Below are 24,353 nucleotides of genomic sequence, written 5' to 3'. Positions count from 1 at the left end.
GCTTTTCATAACATATTGTAGCTTTCATTTTAACATACAGAAACTCCTACAACTGCTTGTTTAAACTTGATACTAGTGCTTTGCAAGAGTTCCGTAACAGAAAAGCATGAATCATTCAGACAGGTAAAATAGATAATGCAGTATCTGTATCTAGCCCAATGTCCCATGCAGAGATTTTATCATTTCTAATAAATGCAAAAACAGTTTTCTCTTTCTGAAAGCTTTTCCAAAACAGTTTGTTCATCTTTCTGTATTCATGTCTTGTGACTTTTTTACCATAATATGCTTGTTTTATATGCCCAATACTTTCACAGCTGTAGCTTTTCTTCTCCTTAAAATTATAAACTAGTGGAGTAAGTTTTAGCAATAACCCATGACTGGATGTGGGTATCACAGGATTTACCCAGAGTTTGGTGTGGTTTAATCATGAGGGCACATCCCAAGTGATTAAACAAAGCCTACCATCGGTAAATCCTGTGATACCCACATCCAAGGGTAGGTTATTGCTATTATACAATGACATTTAAGAAATAAATTGCTTACCTTCCCTAAATAATGCTTTTGTATAATGGCACTTTAGTGTTCTTCCACCAGTTTCCTGATTTACTGATATAGTGCACATGTGTACGTGTACCGGAGAGCTGGCATAGATGATGTGGATTGCCTCTGTCTTTTTTTTAAAACTTTTATATGTTGGAAAAGTGTGGCACCATTAGCGAAACAATGAGGGACAGGGAAAACATATGTGAAAAGTAAGGGACATTCTATTAAAGCCTGGACAGCTGGGAGGTAAGGTGAAAAGCATTGCAATGTTAGATATTAGCAGAATTGTATCTTTAAACTGTCCATATTTTTGCAGAGTGCCCTGATTTTTTTTTTCATATTTTGCTCCGTCCGTCTTAAAATATTTGAAAATCATCTTTTAGCATATCTTAATTGAAAGCTTGGCTGCTCAACAATAGTTAAGTGACCAGACCTTTTGCTATTGGGATATGCTTAATTTATAGTGGGTTCACCAACTGGGGTGTCCAATCAGGGTACTAGTTTTTGATTAGCAATGAGCCATTATTGTATAATTTCTATTGCACTGTAAAGAACTTTTTACCTTTTGCAGCATTTTATTGTATTTTGACTTTATAAACTGCTTCAGCATACGACTTATGCTTCCTCATCTGTTCTATATCTTTGTCATCTCCATCTTAAGGCAATCTTAAATGCCTTAGAAAATGTTACAATTCATTATGAAAGTATTTTTCTGAAGTTTTGCTGCAGATGCCTGTCATGAATCTAGCTCTAGTTGTTTTACCTAAATTTAAATCATATTTGCAAATCAAAGCAGACTGATTTTGTTCAGCAACATATTATATCATTGTCATATTATTCCTCTGTTTGCAATAGCTAAAATAGAGATTTCTGTAACTATCAATGATTTAGGCTCAAAATAGCCCCTCAATATTTTACCAATCTTGTCATGGGATTTATCTTTAGATTTTTGAGGCTGAACCAAGCTCTGATGTAATCCTTATATGGACACATATAACAAAAGAAATGTTATTCATGATGAAAACTACGCAGCTTACATATATAGATGTATATATATATATATATATATATATATATATATATATATATATATATATATATATGGGTCTACCTGAAAATGCCAAAATCTCTAAACGCCGCCGACGAGAACACCGACACAGGAAGATCGACAACGGAGAAGACCAACAGTTGAGAATCCTGACGCTGAGAACACCGACATGTAAAGGTAAGTGTGCAATAGGGATGGACATTAGGGTCAGGGTGTGGGTAAGGTAAGTGTGTGATAGTAACGGACGTTAGGGTAGGGTGTGGATCAGGTAAGTGTGTGATAGTGACAGACTTTAGGTTTAGTGGTGGGTTAAGTGAGTTAGGGTTAGGGTGAGGGTAAGTGTGTGATAGTGACAGAGTTAAGGGTTAGAGGCAGATTAAGTGAGTTAGGGTGTGGGTAAGGTAAGTGTGAGATAGTGACAGAGTTAAGGGTTAGGGGGCAGATTAAGTGAGTTAAGCTTAGGGTGCGTGTAAGGTAAGTGTGCGATAGTGACGGACCTTAGGGTTAGGGTTTGGGTTAAGGTTAGTGCATTGATAGTTGTGTATGTAAGGTTTAGTGTAGGTTTGTAAGGTTTTTGGTGTGCTTGTGTTGTGTGTGTGTTTTTTTCGGGAAAGGTATTTGTTTTGTTGATTGTCGGGATTGTGGTTTGTCAGGCATGTGAAGTTTTGTGTTTTTGAACTTTCTTTTTTTTTCGATTTTCTCGTGTCGGTTATTTTGTTGTCGGTGTTTTGGCATGTCTGTGTTATCAGGTAGACCCATATATATATATATATATATATATATATATATATATATATATATATATATATATATATATATATCAAATACATACGTTCATATATATGTTTTCTATTAGACTGGTCGATTATGGCTAAAAATTGCTTATGGTCGACATTTTATATGGTGGACAGCTGTGCGATAAACAATGATCTCTGGGGAAGGGGAATATACCCCAGGGGCAATGCAATCTCAAAGTTAGTCTACATAATTAGCAGGGGGTGCTTGTCCTTGCAAGACATACTCTTTTTGTGCTTTTTATGTTCAGAGGACTAGTCTTAGAGTATGCACAGTAGCATGTCGACATTAAGCACATCAACATTTGTCTGGTTTGACTATTAGTAGTGTGTGTGTGTGTGTGTGTGTGTGTGTGTGTGTGTGTGTGTGTGTGTGTGTGTATATATATATATATATATATATATATATATATATATATGTATGGGTCCACTTCACATGACTGAAAGCTCAAAATACTGAAGTTCATTTGACTGAGTCCACAATCCTGAATGTTCAAAACACATGGTTGTCGGCATTCTGGAATGTAAGCATTGTGTAGGGGTTCCATATACATATATATGCATGTGTTTATGTCTCTGCTCATTTCTACTTTTCCTTTTATCCCAGTCTAACATGGCAGGGGTGCACAGTTTTTGTTGTCAGAGGAGTAGAATTCCATGCACTATTACCAGATAGGATTCATATGTCCTTGCAGGCATTTTTCTTCTCAGTTTATTTGGGAAGTACTATTTTGTTACATTTGAATATTAAAAAAAATAAGATTATTTTTTCCTTACTCATTACTTTTTGTTCAGGCCATCATTAGATCAAAAGGTTGTAAAAAAGCTTTATGATGGTCCACAGAGCATATACAGCCTGAGTCTGTGGATGAAAGTGAATGATCCCAGCTATTATTGAATCACAGGTAATGGTCATTTACCTGCTGTAATAGAGCCCTATGTTATTCTCATTTGCGCCACCCATTCAGTTGTTTCCTTCACCCTCCCTCCCATACACACACATACACTTGTATGTGAAGTCACAAACTGCCACTGTCATTGGGGGGATACAAGTTGTGGTGGCTATAAGCACCAGTAATCATTCGAAGGACACAGGTGGCAGCAGACAGGTCCAAGGAAGTGACAGAGAAGTGCCAGGAGAGGTGGTTGGAGCTAGTATTCTTGGAACTTTTGCATCTAGTAGCAGCTAGCACACAGAGAAGAGAGCATTACGGAGTGTATTGACTAGATGTGGCAATGGGCAATGGGCAATGGACAAAGGATGGGCAAGGGAGAAAAGTTTGGGATGGGTAGTAGGACAGACGGGGAGACCTGGCAGAGAAACTGGCTGTATGTAAGTAATAAGCTGTATCTTAACCTGAAGGGACAGTGATGCATATTGCTGTGTTGAGAAGGTACAGCTCAATGACCGTACCTTTAAGCTAAGATGGAAAGAGAATGTCAGAAACATAAGAGGTTGGTAAATATTTAGGCACCAGACAAACGGTAAAAAGGACATAGCAGAGAAGGAAACAAGTGTGAATTGGAACATAGTTGTGAGGTATTATTCTGCAATGTTAAGATGGAGAGCTGTAAGTACTGATGCAAATGAGGAGGATGGACATTGCTGACATCATAAAACTATGAGCCAGTGACAAGAGGGATTGGGTGTGGAGGTTCCTGGCTATTGGTTGTTTAAGAAAGACAGACAAGGGAGAGTAAGTGTAAAGTGGCAATATATATAAATGAGGACCTACTCTTCTGTAAACTTTGAGTTAAACATTGCAAACACCTTCTGTTACATAAATTCCTCACAGGACATCATTCATTTAGTCCTGCCATTTATTCATTCTTCAGAATAGATACTGAAGGTAAAAATACTGAGCCAGATCTTCTTACCTGCATAAGTCAGCATCAGTGGTACAAGCGGTAGCACACTTGCCTTTGGTGCAGAAGGCTGTGGGTTCTATTCCTACACCAGGTTGATCAATTGCTGAGGTGAGGGCAGCTTGAATATGTGACACTGCAGTGTAGCATGGGGAGGGTGATGCACTTATTACGGTGCCATCCTTCGGATGACATGTTAAACAGAAGCCCCATCTGCTTGAGTTTGTGGTCGCTCAAGTGGAAGAAAAGATCCCATGGCACTAATCAAAAAAGAGTAGGGGGAGTTTCCCCGATGCCCTGGCCAAATTTCCCCTAGTAGTATAAATACCATGTCAGATCTCCCCTGAAAAGATGCTACTACTCTAGTAGGACTAATCTGGTAAACAAAGTATAAATAAATAAAATAAGCAAAGAATTTGTGTACAGAATTATAGTCCTTCTCACCTCAGAAATGGTATTACATGGTGAGTCTAGTCCTTGTCAATGAATGTTTCTTTAACAAACAAAATTACTCCTGAATGCTGCTATAAAATATATTAGAGACCTTCATTGCATAGCCAATTATTTTAACCTCTGCACATACTATGCAGCTGAAATCATTTTCCTTCTAAAATGGCATATTTTGCATTCTACACATTGTCTTAATTTTATTCTTTTTTTTTTTTTGCCTTTTGCCTTTTTGCCTTCTGTTAAATGAGGTGCAAATATGTAACAGCAACAAAACAACTTTAAAAACATAACATTTATTCAAACTACTGGTTAGGGAGAGGCTACTATCACATAAAGTAAATTTCAACAGTACTGTTTACACTTTGCTTGTTTATGTAATGTCAAGATCAGCAAGTTATGTTCTTCTCATATCAGCTAAGAATGAAGGTGAGCTTTTATCTGAAGCAAGTGATACTTTCTTTTGGTGATTAGTTTTCTTAAATGGAGTTTATGAAGAGACAAAATGCATCTCAGTGTTGGCCGGTACATTGGCTTCAGTCAAGTTGCCAACACGCTGCTTGAAGATAAAGGGGAAAACTTTTTTAAATGCCTTACGAAAGTTAGCTCCCATGAAGGCGTAGACAATGGGGTTGACGGAGGAGTTGGTATATGACATGCAGTGTGCCCAGATCTTCACTTTATACGTGTAGTAATTCTTCTGAAAACTTGTCCCAAAGGCTTGGAACAAGATGTAGAGCTGAATAGGACCCCAGCAGATTGTGAAGAGGAGAACCATCACAGCAACCATCCGAGAGATTTTTGCCCGTATAGCTTCAGAACGTTCAGTCAGCAACTGAATCTGTAAAAAGGACAATGACCGACTTCAGTATTGCAACTTATAGTAAAGGGACATGGCACTTTTTAATATAAATTAACCTAACTCAGCTTGTGACATCAAATATATATATATATATATATATATATATATATATATATATATATATATATATATATCCACAAAAACATGTAGGATCATCATGGTCTGTGGAAGAACAGTAGCAAAGATCTCTAAAATGAACCTGTAAATGTTATGGTGTGAGCCTGCAACTTGGGAATGTTCTCACAGCTAATGCATAACTCTTCCAGTAGAGGGCACTATAGCCAAGGAAAAAGCATAGCAATGAATGCTGCACAATAAAGTTTATTTGATATTTAAATACAGAAAAGTAAAAAAAAAAATAATGATAATGCAGAAATAGATTAGTGCTATATCTCCTAAAAGTGAGCATTATAAAGTAAACAAAACATTTTAAACTGTTTTTTTGTGGTAACTCTGAAATAATCCAAATTCTTAATATGTTGTACGTATTCTTTCAACAAATCATTCATTTTTAAGCAGTTTGGGTTAGCTTTCTGTTTGTGCCACTGAAGAAAATAGAGATATAACTAGTAAGAATTAAGCAAGTACCAAAGTAAGCAGAGTATCCTTGCAGGAAGTCCTTTTTGAACCCTTAGCAAGAGAGCATTAAAAGAGAGTAAAACAAAAAACAGGAAAAAGAATAATACAAAAAATGTGCAAGTCCATGGCAGAGGCTCAGAAAAAATATATGTTTTAAAATGAACATGGATAATATAAAAACAGTACAGCGTTTGAAAAGTATGTACACACATTTCTGAAGAGCAGTTAACTTCATTGTATAATGGTAAAGTAGAAGACAAAACATCCTTTACCTGTCATAAGGGTCTGCAATGTCTGTAAAGTGCTGCCCAAAATAAATCTCCTTATTCACCTATGCACTAAATGTTTGCTCAAATGCATACATAAAAGATCACAGCAATAGTACTTGAGCACATACCTCATAACTGTCCAGAGTTTCACAAAATGTCCAGATTTTTGCCTCAGATTTTTGGCTCATTTCTCATAGAGTTGTGGTTTTGTAGCAAATTACTGGCATGAAAATGATGGACTTTGTACCCTTCAGAAATTTCTTGCTAAACATATTATTCTATCAACTTTCTAAGTTTGTTAGAGCAATATTTAAAAAAAAAATGTCCTTATTTTTGGGCTTTGCCTTCCCCCATTATTTATGGCTCTGTCCAGATTTCTTGATCTAACTGATTGAGAGGTATGCTCACACAAACAATCCATTCCTGTGAGCTCATCATACATCCGAGCACCTCTTAATTATGCTAAGCAAGCCTGCACTGGTGGTGCAGAGAGACAATGTCATGGTTACAGCCCCAGTAACCTGACTTTGATTAGTAGCTTGACAATTGACAGTGCAGGCAGGGTTGATGGGCACGCCCATCATGAGGTGGAAAAAGTGAGGTGTGTGTGTTTGAGGCAAATTCACATAATTCAGTTTTATTGGTGGAGACAAAGAGGTGTGTGTGTTCCAGACAAACTCATGAAATTCTATTTCATTGGTGGAGATAGGGGAAACAACAAAGTAGAGATATATGTGGGTTGGTGGGGTGTCCTGCTGATGTCCGCCCTTTGTGTAAATGAAGGGCTTTTCAGCAATGAACCCAATTGTCTAATCAGCATTTTCAGGGGACAAAGAAAAAGGGGAAATACATTCCCTTGGCAGCAGTATGTCACTTGCCAATGGATGCCTCAATCTTACTGCTGGCCCTGAACATGGTCAGAGTGAGTCCAGGGGGAAGATGGAAGGGTTCAGTCGACCAGGCAATTAAGTAGAGGACTGGGAGCATCTTCTGGGCATCTGTGAGGGATCAAAAATAGCATAAAAATAATAGCAATATGCATTAAAGTGAGAGCATTCAATGACAAGGTGAACTAACAAGACATATTGGTAGTATTAGCGATCAGGCTATTCCAGGTAAGTAACATAGCAAGCAAGCAAGCAGTATGTGCCAATTTAGTAAAACTACATTAACATTTTGTTAGCTGGATTTGATTTAAAACCGTTTTAGGGTCACTAAGAAAATAAAATGCAGATTCTATACTATGAGATATAAGAAGTTTTTTGAAACAATAGACACATTAGCACAAAATGCTTTGCTGGCAGTTTGTACTTTGTATACTGGGAGTAAATTTTGCTAGAGAGAAGGGGAAAGCAAGCTTAATGTCCTAATCTGACTATGGAGAGACCAAAAGAATTTTTAAGACATGGACAATAATTGCTTGAGAGGAACGTACAAATAGGATAGAAGGAAAAGGGAAGATCAGTCAGAGACAGGGAGTTACTGCAGTGCAAATGTGCTTTAGCTTTTAAAGCAAAGTAATAGAGTTTGTTCTCAAAGCCTTGCGGGTAATAGGTTTTAGTGGCACAGAGGAATGCTGGGATGTATGAGTATGTGCTCCAGTTTGGGTATTAGAAAACCAATCACAATTGCCAGCTTTATCTCTTGTGTGTGTGGGGGGGGGCATAGCAGCTGCTGAATAAATGATAGGATAGTTTGTACTTGATTTTGCTGATATAATGGGGGAGTTGATAAATGGGGGTCTAGCAGTAGCCCACGGTATTTTTAATATTTAAGCCATTTCAGTGTTTTCTCAGAGGATGCAACAGCAGCTTAGGCAATGTTTAAGCAAAAGTGTGGTGCCAGAAACATATAGTAACTTCTACAAAGCTGATACTAAGTTGTTTTATTTGGAAGTAATTGTGTTTTGAAGTGATGTCAATAGTAGTTTGTGGGATTACTGGTGAGTGGTCATAGTTAAATACCACCAGATCATCTATCTTCACATAGAAACCTAGAATGGTAAGCAACACTGAGTTAACATAAAAACATGGGAATCCAGAACAGATCCATGGGGTAGTCTTTAGGTGGGGAAGGATAGGGAGAAGGTGAAATTAATATTAATTTAAAAATTGTGCTCCTTCTGTGGTCATCAGGAATGCAGTTGCAATCCTTTGTACTGTGAGGCAAAATGTGTAAAAAGGAAGACATATATATTAAATCTATAATGGTATTATCTCTGAGTATTTACTTTATTCTGCAAAAACAATGATCTTGGAGTCAGAATATATAATTAATAGAGGTGTAGGGTCTGCACCATACAGGGGTAAAGCCTCCTCTCTTATTTAAAAATCCTTTAATTGCATTTCAGCAAATTTCAGCATTCTCTTTAATTCTGCACTGTTCACAGCAACAGAAGTTAGTTGCAGGACCTTCTATTATGGGTCTTATACTTTCACTTAGGAGCTGCTTTACATTTGTTTTAAAGGTAGACATTGATACAATTTATGACTGTATGGTTAAACGCAAAACTGATGCATTCAAGTAACAACATTTATTGCAAGACTGACAGGGCTAGATTCATTAACCCCTACACTAAGTGTACATTTACTGCACAAAATCTGTATCCAAGAGCATCCCTACCGCATTTTTGTGCTATCTAGTCACTCAGAAAGATTACACTAAGTCTCCATGTAGTCTACACTTTGTGAATCCCTTTATGAATCCCCCTTGATATTTAAGTCTGCAATAAAATAAGCAGAAAAACTAAAATTAGGAAGAAGAAGGTGTGAGTTATGCTTGTGTTCTCTTTTCACTCAGAAAGGTGTACACTTATTGTAGGCATTCATAAATCCCAGGGTAAATCAAAAGTCTTTAAATGTCAACAATTATGGCACTGGTAATCCTGCCCTTACTCAAGCTTCTGTAAGTGGTTCTACAAATTTTATTTTTTTCTTGAAATTTCAACTTCCATGAGTTTTAGAATATAGGAAAGCATCACAAGTAAGCAGCCTTTTAAACCTACCCATCTTTGTTTGATCAGTTCTAATTCAATAAAAATGTCATGACAAAATATTTCATTGCCTTTTGTTGCCTTTACAGTTTTCCACAATTCAGTGTTTTATTTTCATATTGTGTTCATTCAGAGATCATTTTTCCAACCCCAGAACAAATGCACCTTCAGCTCACTAAAACATAAATAGGTGCAATGCTACTGATTTTTCATATCAGACACCATTCTTAACATAAATTTTTAGTAATTATGACCGAAGGATCCCACTTTCCTGGAACATATGAGGTACTAATAAGAACAATGAAGGAAAATATTTAAACCTAAAGAATAGTAATTAAAAGAAAAGAGGTGAGTTTTAACATGGAAACTACTTCGTAAAATGTGGAGGGTTATTCTGAAACTATGTTGCTAATAAACAGTCTTATTTGGGTTATTAGAGATCAGTTATCATTACAAAATAGCCTTTTGATAAATTCTCCACTTGTAGGGGCTGTGCCCCCACAACCCCTGCTAATTAAATATACCAACTCCAAGCTCATACTACAGTGGGGAAAGAGCAGGTTTCCTTATCCCTATGTTACAGATAAGTACCTACTATGTTCTGTTCCCTTCATGTTGGCCAACTATGATTGTTCACTGGAATTGTTTATGTTCATGTGGCAATTAGATGATGGAAACTTTTGATGGTCTATGTACGATGAACGGCCATTCGTGGAACATTCCATCTGACTATTAACCATAGACTCGCTCAAATCTGGGTATGGGAAAGCAGTCAATACCTGTATTAGTAAACATGCAATCAAACTATCAGAAAGAGTCACAGCTAATAAAACTGTGGAAGAAAGGAAAACTATTAAAACAGGGGACACCAGAGTATTTGTGGAAAATAGCTATTCTCGGTACACCAGACATAAGATACACATAGAGTTATACTGACAATTAGCTGATGTTAAGAAGCAGGTGTGAGATTCAAGTTTTTCTATCCAGCTGCTTCTGGATATTTTTCTTGGGATCATCAAAGGCCTTTTTTGATGCAGAAAAGGCTATGGATGAAATAAAACAGTTTAGTTAAAAAAGAGTAAGTCAACAAGTTGAAGTGGACTCTTTTTCAATCCTCTGACAGTAAGAATACTGATAGAGATACTTTAGCAGTGAAATATTTTCCATTGTTGCAAAGGAAAATGCTCAAGTAGCACAAATAAAAAAGAACAAATGCTGGCCAATGCAGTCAGGAGTACCCTGGATTTGAATTAGAGAGCAGTGCTGGGATATTGGTGTGACCAGGAAAAAGACCACCAGTAGAAACATGAAATAAAAATAAGTAAGAAACTGGGGAAACATAAAGCCAAACAACAAAAGGCTTTGAAGAATAAAAGAAGCTTTATGTAGCTATTCAAATTAGCTTATAAAACTACAGAAATCAAAGACCACAGTGGGAATACATAAAATATGACAAAAGGATGGCAAAACAGAAGAAGCTTTAAGTAGCTATTCAGAAGAGCTGATAAAACTGCTGAAATTAGAGACTACAATGAAAGAAAGAATGGATGGATGAACATGCGGCTTCTAAAGAAGAGCCATTAGAATACAGAGTATGCAGAGAAAACTTGAGATTTTTTTTTTTGCTATACTAATCAATCTAGAAGGAATAGACTGGATTAGTTTTAGGAAAGTACAACCTTTTCTGCATCCTCCAGGAAAAAAGCCTTCTGATGATAGCCGGATACAGCGACTAGCATTTCACACATGCTGACAAACATCAGCTGATTGCCAGGATACACTTATTTCTCCTTTTATTTATTTTATTTATTTCACATTTTTTAACCAGGTTAGTCCAACTGAGTTTGCAAACAAACCCATTTTCAGTGGAGACCTGAGGGGAAAAGCCCCAGCAAACATAAGTAAAAATAAAGTGACAATATACAAACATTAAATAACAATCACAATATAAAATAATTGTAAAAATAGAAAAGGTCATTAACTATTTGCATTGCACTTGGTAAGCAACCCATTTTCAGTGGAGACCCAAGGGAAAAGAGTCCCAGCAAACATAAACAGAGATAAACATACAGGACAAAAACTATTACAAACAACACTGCAAATATGAAATTAATTATAAAGAGAAAAACAAAAGAAAAAAATATGAACATTAAGAGTTGCACTGATAGTAGTGGACTAAAATTGACTACATATGAGAGTAAAAACAAAAAGATAATTATTGTTCAAAACAAGGACAATGTATAGACCTTGACAAGAAGTAGGGGGGGACAAGAGAATGGGAGGGGGCTAGAGAAGAAGAGCTGAGGGTTTAGGAGATGAGTTTAAGCAGAAGTTACTAACAAAGAAAAAGTTAGGAGATGCAACAGGTTATACAGTGGGAGGGACTAAGACTATGTGTAGTCAAGGCAACGGCATAATTTCAAGTTTAGTCGGTGGGATTTAAGGACCTTTTTAAAACAGGGAAAGGAAAGGTTGGATCTAATATGGAGAGGGAGTTTGTTCCAATTTAGTGAGACAGAGTGTTTGTAAAGTAGTTTGTCAATATTCCTTTTGTGTTTGTAAACTGACAGAAGATGGTGATCAGCACTCCGGAGAGGCCGGGGGGGGGGGGTAACATGGGAGGAGACAGCAGGGCAGGCAAAGGGGTTGTTGAGTATGGAAAAGGTAGTGTGGAGTTGCGATTGTAGGAGAAGGTGCAGAAATTCCAGCCACTGCAGTTTGTTAGTTTGTTTAGTGAGAGGTAGTGATGTGAAGAGAGTGCTTGGTTTAGAATAAATCTGGCAATTTTGTTGTATGTTTGTTCCAGTTTCTGCACTGAGGTAGTCTGGATATTGGTAAGGATGGGGGAAGCGTATAGAAGACTAGGTAAGAGAAATGCCTGGGCAAGAGTGCGTTTAGTGGCAGTAGTGAGGAATCTTTTGTTCCTATAAAGTAGTCCAGGTTGTTGGTGTTTTCTTTTTTGATGGCCTGTTGTATGTGCAAGTCAAATTTTAGTTGGTCATCAATTATTACCCCAAGGCGTTTGGTGTGTGAGGCAGGGGAGATAGTGGTACCATCTAGGGAGGAAAGAGAAAAGTTGGATTTAAGGTGAGAGAGTGTCTGAGGTAGGAAGAGAAGGAGTTGAGTTTTCTTAGGGTTAAGGATTAGTTGATTGTTTCTGAGCCATTTTTCAACAGAGATAAAGGAAGCTTGTGTTAGTGTGTGTAGTTCAGAGTATTGGAGATAGATAAGAGAGTAGAGTCATCTGCGTACTGTTTTACAGATGAGAGACTGCAGGATGAATGTAGGTTGTTGTTAAAAATGTTTAAAAGCAGCGGTCCAAGTATGGAGCCTTGGGGTACTCCTGTTTGAACAGCAAGGAAGGGTAAAAAAGCCTGCTGCCATCTAACAGCTTGTTTTCTGCCAATAAGGTAGGATTGGAACCAGCCAAGAGTAGAAGAAGAGAGGTTTAGGTCTGAGAGTTTGTTAAGAAGGATGAGATGAGACACAGTGTTGAAGGTTTTAGAGAGACCAAGGAATAGACAGGAAATGAGGAGGTCATTGTCCCTAGCTTCTGCAACCTTTTGAGTAAAGGATAATAAGGCAGTCGAGGTACTGTGTTTAAGGCAGAAACCATGTTGCGATGGGGTGAGGAGATTTTTGTGAATGAGATAGGACAGTAGTTGAGTATGTATACATTTTTCAAGGATCTTAAAGAGCGGTGAGAAAATAGCGATTGGTCTATAGTTAGAGGGTTCAACAGAGTTGCTACCTTTGTGCAAAGGAGTGGTATAGAAGGATTTCCATATTTCTGGTATGGTAGATTCCTGAATGGAGCGGTTAATTAAGATAGATACAGGATATGCAATAGAGTCAGAAGCAATTTTCAGAAATTGAGGGGGTGTTTATCAGTGGAGGGAAAGCATGGTTTTGGGTTTAAGAAGCAGGATTTGATGTATTTAGTATAAACAGGTCACAAGGAAAAAGGCTGAGAGACAGAGGAGCATAAAGGTTTAGGGGGAGGTAAGGGTTATACATAAGAGTTGGGATGAGCAGAGTTACCAGAGGGTAGGAGTTTAGAGATGCTGTCTATGAAGTGTTCATTGAGTAAGTCTGCAGTTTCAGAGGAACAGTGATAGGGGAAAGGGTTAGGGATGGTAGGAGAACCAGTGTGGAGCAGGGAGTTGACAGTAATCCAGTCTTTTTAGGGGTCATTTGGGTGAGAGCTTTGGAATTTAGTGAAATATTGGCATTTATCCAAAATAATACATTTTTTACACGATTTCTGAGTTGCTTATAACTTTGGAGAAAGGTGGGAGTTTTAGTGGTTTGCCATTTGTTCCATAGAGCATCTCTTTCATACATCAAAGTATGAGTAGCTCTGGAGAGCCAGGGTGCGAAATTAGATTTGATTCTGATTTTGCGAGTTGGGGCAAGAGAGTTTAGGACATCAAGGAAGATGTGGATGAATTTAGTAACAGCATCAATGAGCAGTGGAGTTTTTAGGAAAGACCAGTTGATGTCAGTGAGTCTATAGTTAAAGGTTTCAGGGGAAAAGTTAGTCAGTTTCCTACAATCTCTGTAGAGATGGGGCTTAGAGAGATGAGGAGAGTACCTTAAGATACTGATGGGAGAATGGTCACTAATAGAGTCGGGGAAGGTAGAAGGGTTACAATAGTTGTTTGGAGAGTTGGTCAAGATCCAGTCAATTGTGGAACCAGTAGCATTTTTACTGTAGTGGGTAGGGGTAGTGTTCAGTTGTCAGAATGCATACAGGCTAATGGAATGTTGGGGTGAGTGACCAATAAGGGAGTTCCAATCTATATTAACATCTCCAAGAATGATGGTTTCATAGGGGATGGAGTTGTTTATCCAGGCGAGTATATGTTCAAGGATAGGGATGTTTTTATCTGGGGGGATATAGATAGAGGCAATAGCAAACTTCCTATAGTTATTGATGTGGCAGTCTAGGAGCAGTAGTTCAGCAGGGGAGAAACTAGGCAGGGTAATGTCTATAGGTGTTAGCATCAGTGAGACAGAGTACAAGATAGGCACCTCACCACCTTTTTTGGGTGTCCTATCAGATCTATAGATATTGTATTGAGGTGGAAGAAATTCAGAGGAATTGATATGCTGTTTTATCCAGGTTTCCAAAAAGGCCAGGATGTGAGGGTTGTGTTGGGTCAACCATGTGTGAAGTTCGGACGTTTTGTTTTTTAAGCTTTGGATGTTCATTGCAGAGATACAGATTTTTGAGGCTGGATATATTTGAGGATATTTTTGGGGGGAGGGCAGTTGAAGGTGGAGGGGGAGTGGAGAGAAGGGAGGGACCAGGATTAAGATGTCTGCCACCAGAAACCAGAAGAGCAAAGACAAGATGGAAAAGGTGAGGGTGGTCAGTAAGGGGAATGGGGAAGTTGAGGTTGGGCTTAGGCATAAGAGCGGGGTAGGCCATCAGTTTAAATTTAAGACATTGAAAGGGGGCGAGAAAGAAAAGAGAGGGGAAAATAGGCAGTGGAGCTTGGATATATGTTGGAAGAAGTCTGTGAAAGGAAAAGTTGGGGGAAGAGGGGATGATATGGAGCTCAGTGTGGTAGGAAGTGCTTAGGGATAGTGAGATTAGAAGTGGGAGAAATAGCAGTAAGGATAGAATTGTGTGATGGAAGAAGGAGGGGAAGAGTTATAGAGGAAAATATAAAGAAATATATTAGGGAGGGTGATGGGTAGAGATAAGCAGTGTGGGGGAATGAACAGTATAGAGGGGTGGAAATAATGAGTATGTGAGGAGATAGTAGGTGTGCTAGGCAGTGAAAGAGTTAAGTGTGAGAGAGGCAAGCCACAGAGCAGGCAGCCCAAGGTGGGTGGGGAAAAGGGGAAGATTGGTGACAAGGTAGGAAGAATGAAGGGGTGAGAACACAAGTTATGGTGGTGGGAAAGGGCTGAGGGAGTGACCAGACAATGAGGTGAAAGTATAAATTTGAGGATACTGAGGGGGTGGGAGTTGGGGGTGGGAAGGGAGCGAAGCAAGGGGGAGCACAGCGGGCAAACCCACAACACACCACACCACAGTAAGTTAAATGTAAGGGCCTAAAACCTGCACTCAGCACTGTAATTTTACTTACTTTTAGCAGGAAAGACAGACCAACAGTATACAATTTTGAGGTTTTTATCAGGGTTACTTGTTCAAATCTCAGACAAATAAGTAAAATTTAATCTATGTCTTTTGTCTGGTATATATAGACTAATCATCTCCCACAAATACTCTAGTGTACCCAATCTTAATACTTATTGGTTAGCAAGTAGAAGAACTGTAAAACCTCAATGTCAAGATGAAGTTTTAGACATACAAACTGGGGCTCTGCAAGATGGAGTAGATGAAAAAGACCGGAAGGTTGCTTACTGATTTAAAATGGTTGGAGAACTAGAAATGCATAAACCCCATTTTATGCAATTAATATTTAGTAGGACACTAAATGCACTGAAGAAGTAACTTTAACTACAACATTATTTCCTTATTAGTAGTAATATATACAATTCCTGATGTAAACTGCATGTTGTTTTGTAAAATGGTTTGGTGTTATATGAACCGAGAGGTACCTTAAATTCTACTGGGAAAGTTTATTAATAACTGCTGCATATACAAGTGATATTAAATCCATAAATTAGTTTTCTTGGTGGTAGTATGTCCAGGTTTTATACACTGTAACAAAATAAGAGATGCTGGAAAGCAGTAAGTTAAAGTTAAAATAATGTTGAGAACAAGGGCTACTTGGGAGATGTAAATGTGCAATAATAATATTATATATACAGTTATATAGAGTGATTATTATTAAACTCTGTATTATATATTGATTTAAATAATAATTTCTCCTGTTTTTAGAGGTGGATGTCTAAATTAATGTTCATAGTTTATCCAAAATAAGAACACATGACACTTTAAACACTCCAGACTACTAACACATTGTCTGTCTGTATAGCAATCATCCTTGGAAGGAGAACATCCTGAAAAGCCTGCAACACTAGAAGGACTGCTGTCATCTCTAGCACGCTGGTGTGATTATTGGCCTCCAAAGGGGACGATGTGCCTTGAACCATCTGTCCTGAGTAGTGCACCCCAACCTAGCTAAGAACCATCCATGGTCACAGTGGCCTTATGCAAAGAAAGAGTAAAAGGGTGGCTCGGAGATACTTCTTCTGCATGAATCCACCAGTTTATATGCTGTCTGCTAATCTTTGTGATTTGAATAGAGGAATTCATGGGGTGCTAACCTACTGACCATTGTACTACAAGTGTTCACTGTAAAACTTTCATGTAAAATCTTGCTAGTGGCACAAATGTAACAGGAGCTGCCACTGAACCGAGGAGCTGTATAATTAACCTTGATGAAAGTAAACAAAGACAAAGCAGATGCATGGCTTGAGGCTGACTTGCAATTTGGGAAACTGTATTAAGACAAACACCTATAAACTCCAGGACTTTGGTAGGGGAAATATGAGATTTGCTTTAGTTCACTGTGCTATCTATCTGGAGACATAAATGGAGCAGATAGTCTCTGGTATGAATCAGAAGTTGCTTGGTGAGAGCATTGAAGAGCCAGTTGTCGAGATATTGAAACACCTGGAATCCTAGCAGTCTCAAGTCAGCTGCAACCACTACTATGTACTTGGTGAACACCTGGGAGACTGTGGTGAGGCCAAAGGGCAGGGCTGTGAACTGAAAGTGACTGGCTCCCAGCTAGAAGTGAAGGTATCTCCTGGATCACCTGTCTATCTTGATGTAATACTACACAGCCTGAAGATCTATGGAGCACATCCAGTAGTCATTCCACAATAGCAAGAGAATGGACTGAACCATAACCATCCAGAATTTTGAGTGTTTAATAAATTGGTTCAAGTGGCTTATATCAAAGATTAGTCTGAGGTCCCCAGTTTTATTTGACACCAAAAAGAATCTAAAATATGTTCTGAACCTTTGTTGGTCTAGTGGGACCATGTGGATGACAATTGCAAGCAGTTTTTCAAACTCTAAGGCTGCTGCTTTTTTCTGATGGAGTGCTAAGTAAAGAATTGTTCTTGAATGTATAGGAGGAAGAAGGGCAAAGGAAAAGTAATACATTCTGAAAATTATTTTCTGCACCCATACATCTTTGGTGATGGATGCCCAGGCTTCTGGGTGCAGAGATAAGCAGCCCTCAACTGCTTCCTGAGTACAGCAGTCCAGCAACCCTTCAGGAGACTGAACAGGCTTCTCAGAAAAGGGACCCCTGAAGCTTTGGTTTTGCGAGCGTCCTCTGACACTTGGGTGACATCTGCTGTTAGAGGTCCCTCCTCTGCCATGGAGGGATCTATATGATCTATATCTGTAGATTTCCTAGGAAAACCCTTATGATGTATAGAACTACATTTACTACCCTCTTTCTGGTTCCATGAGAAGGTCCTCTAAGGGATAGAAAATCATATCTCTACTGCAGAGTTTTCCCATCCTGTTCACTGGAGAGAATCTCTTTCACCTTGAGCCCAAATAAGACAGATCATTCAAATGGTGCATTGATGAAGGATGATGTGAAGGGCTCAACAAAATCAGGGAGGCACATCCAAGCATGTCTCCTGACAGTAATGCTTGAACCTATCACTCTAGAAGCACCCTCTATGGCATGAGAAATCAGCTGCATGGAGGCATTTGATAGGAACTATAAGGTAGCTAGTTGCAAAAAAATGGTCTTCTTGTCCTACACTGACCTAGACCCTGAGAGGGAATTGGACAGTTCCTTGGTCAAATCCTTGTGGGACCATGTAACATGTGCCAGATAGTTCAATGACCTCAAGGGAAAAGTCACTGAAGAATAAACTCACTTACCAAATCTAGCAAAGATCACAGACTTCCTGTTAAGGGATTGGGCAGATGAACTCTCTTTAGCAAGTTCCTTTTTAGTGGCCACTGCTACCATCATAGCATCCACTGGGGGACCCCTGCTCCAATAGGCATGATCCCTAGGAGTAACCAAGTACTTATCCTGCCTCTTTGGAATGGGGTCCTTGACATCCAGATCCTTCCAAGCCTGACAAGAAAGGAGGTCCACCATTTCATCCATGGAGGAACCACCCAGGACTTAGCTGAGTCAGTTCCAAAAGACTCAAGCAACAGCGACTCCTACTGGGAAGTGGGGTAGGAACACCAACCTCTTTTCTGTCTCAGAAGTTTGAGAATTTCTCTTTGAGAACCAAGAAAAAAACATGTTATCACCAGTGTGTCCAGGAAAAGCCAGAAATGTGCAACCAACCAAATAACTTACTAGGACCTACCTAAGCATTTTCATTTGTAAAATAGAGAACAGAAAACACAAAGAGACTGCCAAGGAGAATGAGCTGGTAATCCAGTAACATAAACCACCATATAAAAAAACTGCTAGGAAGATGAAAACGACCACATGTTAATCATTCAATTCACACTTTTATTAAAAATAAGTGATGTTAAGAGCTTTCATCCTGCTAATACAAATGAATTCTTCAGAAATAACAATTGGTGCCTACTAACTGATATTTATATAGAACCACTCCTTTAATTGAATTAATAAGTTGGAATAGTTGATCAATCAGTATTACATCATCTTACAGACACATACAACAAAAAAAAAAACAAATATTGTGAAACCATGAGTACATATTAAGGGCCATACAAATATAAAATACACATATAAAAATACACATATAATTCCCAGCAGTAACATATATGTGATAAAATCCATGTCCATATATCAACTACTATTATAATTTTGTGGGCCTTAATTTTAAAACAGGTACAATAGAAATTACTTTGTTTAGACCTGGCTCTTTGTTCACTTCCAATAACAACTGCCATATTAATTCCCTGTATTCAGTATTATCCTCCCAATGACCCCCTCCTGGATCTCTTTTTATCTGTTCAAAAACAAACAAATTCCCCTTAGGACAATTTTGTAAATGTTTTTCAAGGGCATTATTATCATTATTTTTACTAATATTGTATATGTGTTCATAAATCAGCTTCCTTACGGTCTTTCTCTTTTAACTATGTAGAAAGACTCACACTCACCACAAATAGTGATGTACTTCACTCCAATACTATTGCAATTGTAATACTTGTTGGATCTTATGGTCCTTTTTCTGGAAACTAATTGAATACTTTCCCAGTTACTTATGCGGGAACATTGTATACACGCCCGTCATTTAAAAGTACCATGCTTTTACCTGAGGAGTTTTCTTGTCTTGTTCTTTGCTCATTTCATAAAAATTCTTTAAACTTCTACCTTTCTTATATACAATCTTAGGTGTTTCTGCAAACAGACTGTAGGACTTGGTTAGCTGTTGGAACATATGCCAATATTTGTGAATCAGCTTCTTGATATTACTGGCATCTTGATTAAATTCTAGACATAAACCCTATTCATAGTTTTTTTTTTCACCGCTAGGGTTTAACATATTAGAAGACCCTACTCCTACTAAAGAAGTTTGTAAATTCATGTCATTAATAATAGGAACAAATTTAGTACCCCAGCCATTAATAACTTCATTTGAATTGCATCGATTATGGATTCAGGGTAACCTCTCTGCAAAAATATAGTTTTTATTAGGTCACATGCCTTTATAAAATCATCAAACTGGGATGTCATCTGAGCTGCTCTAATTGTCTCTTTATAATGTTTCTTTTTTGAAAAAAAAAATGGATGTTCATTGCCAAAATGTAAAAAAGAATTGCAGTAGGTGGGTTTATGATATATTCCAGAAGCATAATGTTTGTGTTCCACATTTTTAAAAATAGATACATCCAAATAATGTAGTTCATATTCATGTATTTCATAATTAAACTTGAAAAATGTGGTTGTGCTTTCCAAATAATTTATAAAATCTGTCAGTTGATCTCTATTACCTTCCCATAAAATACATATATCATCTAAAGACCTGGTATATGAATAACAAAACTGGAAACATGGAGAGTTAGTAACAAAATGTAATCCCCATGCATATAATACCAGGTTGGCAAAGATAGGGGCACAAACTACTCCCAAAACAGCACCACTATTCTGCTTAAAAATTTCACCATCATAGTAAACATAGTTATGTTTTAAAACAACTGCATTTCCTGATAGAATAATAGGTCTAATAAAGAGTATATATAAAGGATTAGAGGCAAGAATGAAGGTAGGTGTGGGCCTCTCTGAAAAGTTATGCTTGAACAGAGCAACCAGACAGAAATGGCCTCTTCCTCTCTGTTGTTTGAGTTATATTTATAACTGTTAGCAAAGAAAATAAGCAATTCACAAATATGAGGATAAAACTCGGGTGATAACCAAGAAATGTTGACTTTATTTGCTGACACCATAATTTTGTATTTTATACATCCAGAAAAAGGCATTTTGATATAGTGGACCATTTTGAGACAGTTTCAAGTCTTTTTAGGTTATAACATAAAGACAAAACAGAAGAAGAATGGTAAATTATGTACCCATAAATGAGTTGGCTCATCAATACCCATATTTACAAGGGGGTCCTTATCAGAAGCTCGAGTTTTCAGAAACTCAAAAATGAGATGGTCAAGTTTTTGAAAACTCAAAGCTTTATGGTACAATGAGGATCAGGGAATTTACCTTTTCCCCACTGTAATGCAATCTCAGAGTTGATATATATAATATGCAGGTGGTGTGGGGATGCAGGGGCGGGGCTTGTGCCCCTATCAAAATGTAGAAAGAATATAGAATTTTGTTGTTTTTTTGATGTTTGAGTTTTCTGAAACTTAATCTTGTCTTCTAGACAATATGAATTTTGAGGTTCTGAAAACTCGAGCTTCTGACATAGACCCTTATAAGGACATGATCAGATGAAATATTGAAGTATATGTATTCAAAAGTAATCTGTTATGGCAACCAAGGATATGTCTGAAGAGACTAAACAGAACATAATGTAAAAAATTAATGAAATTGGAAGCTCCTGATTATGGATGTTGATAGAAAGATACATGCAGTGAAAATGTATTTTTGTTTCTTTAGTCTTGTATCCATGTCAGGCATATTTTTATCAAACAGAGTAAATGTGAATGATAATTAATAAAGAGCTGAAGGAATTTTGGGAGGGGGAGAAAGCATGATTTAATTTTGATAAGTTGATTCTGTCCATACAATGTATTTTAGGGTTATCTGATTTGAGGGGATACTTTATTTATTTATTTATTTATTTATTGATTTATTTACTATTTGCTAACTGGGTGAGTGGGCTGATTCAAAGACCCTTTTGAGCCATGAGCCAGGCCCTTAGGCAGGAATAGTACCAAAAAACAAAGACTGCAGTCTCTCAAGTGCAATGAAGTAATGCACGAGTTAGATAACTTAACAGATTTTGCAAAAAAAGCAGGCGGAGTTTAGGCAAGTTTGCAATATAATGTGCAAAAATACAATGTATAATATATATAGAAATAAAATATTATAATTAAATAATGGAAGGAGTGTTCAATAATTAACCATTGTCTTGAAAGTGGATGAACCCTACCTCCTTATGGAGGTGTTAGGCAACATTTTTTCTTGAACCTTCTTTATTTCTATTGGTAGTTTATTCCCCAGGCAATACCAGGCCTAAAGAAAGCTCATTCACTGTTGATCATTTTACAGGTGGGTCTAAGGAGGGAAATGTCTTCATTGCTGCTTCTTAGGAAGCACACTTGTTTCCCAATAGGAAGTTTTCTATTCAGTGGAGATAAGTACCCTTTTTAAAAATTTTATAAAGGAGAGAACCTAGAAGATAAGTTGATCTTTCTGTTACTGGGTGCCAGTTAAGGGTTTTAGGAGGTTACAGGGTAAATCTAAATAACTTGTTGTCACTGATTTGTAATCTTTGGGTATTATAGGAAGAGTGGAAAACAAGCAGAAGGAGTCCATATTCAAGTTTGAATATTAGTACAATTTTTTGCAATAGCTGTTCATGCATACATTTCATACATATATAACTGAAACAGAAGGTTATAAATAAAATTATAAAAGCATGATGAAACAGAGAGGGAATTCAAGAGATAAAGACTAGTATTAGTATTTTGAAAGAAGACCCTTAAGAAGAATGATAACAAGCATAGAGCATATTAAAGTCATAAAGTAGCAGAAAATATTCTAAGAACTAAGACAGTGTTAGAACAGAGAAAAGAGATTTTACCAGTAAGGACGTCTATAAGTAGGAATACAGAAAATAGACAAGAAGGGTTGGAATGTACTGGAGGAAATTAGCAAAGACACATACCTTTCAACCTCTTAGCCCAAGAAATCTGGGCAAAGCCGGTCATAATGGAAGCGTAAAGACCCAAAAACAGAGACAGATTTTAGTATGTTAATATAGATTTTCTAAAGGATATGAAGTCTGAAACTCAAATGTATCCCATTATTTAGTGATTTAATTCCTCAGATCATCCTACTAATTAGGCAGAAAACCACAAATTTTATGAGGAACAGACTGAAATTTTGAGGCATAAATCTGGACATTCTGTGAAAATCTGGACAGCTGAGAGATATGCAAAGACACCAAGGTATTGGGAGAAATTAGCTCAGGAGGAAAAGGTAACAACAGAATGGGAAGAAGATAAGCAGGAGTTTGACTTCAGGTTAAAGATCACCTTCTGAGTGATAATTGCAAGACTACAAGTTTTAGTTGAGTCAAGAGCATAAGATGCTGTTAAAAGGAATAATTAGTAAGGCATATAAAACAGTGCAGGAGAAATATAAGAATAAATCAGAGGAAGTCAGAACACATTGAGAAAAAAGAGAATACAAAGGCAAATTATAAAGATCATTAGAAAGAAATATCTAGGTCTCCCAATTTTGCTATAAAGTCCAGAAGGTTTAGGATTTTTGCATGAAAGTGTTTGTGTGGGTATTTGTATACTCTGAAGTAGACTTCATGGGATTTTTTTTTCTCTGAGAGATAGCAATTTTGAAGGTGTGGTGGAGAAGGGAGAGATTACTGGGAGCATGATTTTTGAAAATATAATGAAGCAGATTTTAAAAAGTCCATACACAGTATGTTGACAAAAATATTGAGGAAATAAATGGTAGCAACTAAGCAAATGATTCTTTTAAGATAGGATATAGTACCTGAACTGTCTAGACACACTAACTTTAATTATTTAAAAAATGGAAATCAAACACCATATCAGCTATACTAGAAGTTTTGAATATTGTAATGGAGATAAAAGTAAATGGAGGCAGGATCAGAAGAAAAGGAAAGGAGAAAGTTTCATAGAAATAAATAGAAATTTTTAGCAATTATATATGCAGAATAATGCTCAGTGGGGGGAGTGAACTTAAAGGTAAGGCAGAAATAAAGCAAATTATGTAATGCCAAAGTGAAAGACATTTGTTAAAAATAAGCCATATTAGTATCCTGAAAGATAATAATGAAAACTGCTATTACTATTTGTTTTCAATTAGAGTATATAAACCCATGTTGTAACTAAAATGTGATAATTTTATTAAAAAATAAAAAAGAATAAATGTGGAGCAGAAATATTTGTAATCGGGCTAATAACTATAGAGAAAACTTAATAACATTAAAAACACTAAGTCAGTCAGGAATGCCTTGCTGGCCAAAATATTCACTTTGTGTCCCTGAACCTCTCATGTCAGAATGATGACTATATTTTTTAAACCTGCATCATATCCATTAGCATAAACTAGTCAAATAAAGGTGAATGGGGTTTTGATGTCAGCTTAAAAAGCATGAACCAGAACAGAACTAAATATACAAAAGTACCTTTTAAATCGTACAATAGGATATTCTGATAAAAAAAAACAATCAGTACAAACTGTTTTGCTGAACAATGTTAAAGAAAAATATAGCATCTCCTAAACAAGGGATAACCAAATGACAGTATCAGCGATGTAGAAAGTATTAAGTTATATCATAATTGCAAAGCTAACCAGGTAAATTCTGCTCTGAATTCAAAGTTCTACAATGAGGCATG

General features: G+C 37.2%; 1 protein-coding gene across 1 annotated transcript in view; it reads right to left on the bottom strand.

Moving 5' to 3' along the window:
- Nucleotides 1–2,802: 2,802 nt before the first annotated feature.
- The window catches only part of KISS1R (KISS1 receptor), a 287,148-nt gene continuing 265,597 nt past the window's right edge, over nucleotides 2,803–24,353 (bottom strand). The window contains exon 5 of the mRNA XM_044053800.1: nucleotides 2,803–5,539. Coding sequence (XP_043909735.1) covers nucleotides 5,189–5,539 — 351 coding nt within the window. The 3' untranslated portion in view covers nucleotides 2,803–5,188. The remainder of the gene's footprint in view (nucleotides 5,540–24,353) is intronic.

The sequence above is a fragment of the Protopterus annectens genome, chromosome 13.part0 (genome assembly GCF_019279795.1).
Source record: "Protopterus annectens isolate FY-2018-M chromosome 13.part0, PAN1.0, whole genome shotgun sequence".
Taxonomy (NCBI): Eukaryota; Metazoa; Chordata; order Ceratodontiformes; family Protopteridae; genus Protopterus; species Protopterus annectens.
Note: the sequence above shows the minus strand (reverse complement) of the source record. Positions and strands in the feature narration are given on the sequence as shown.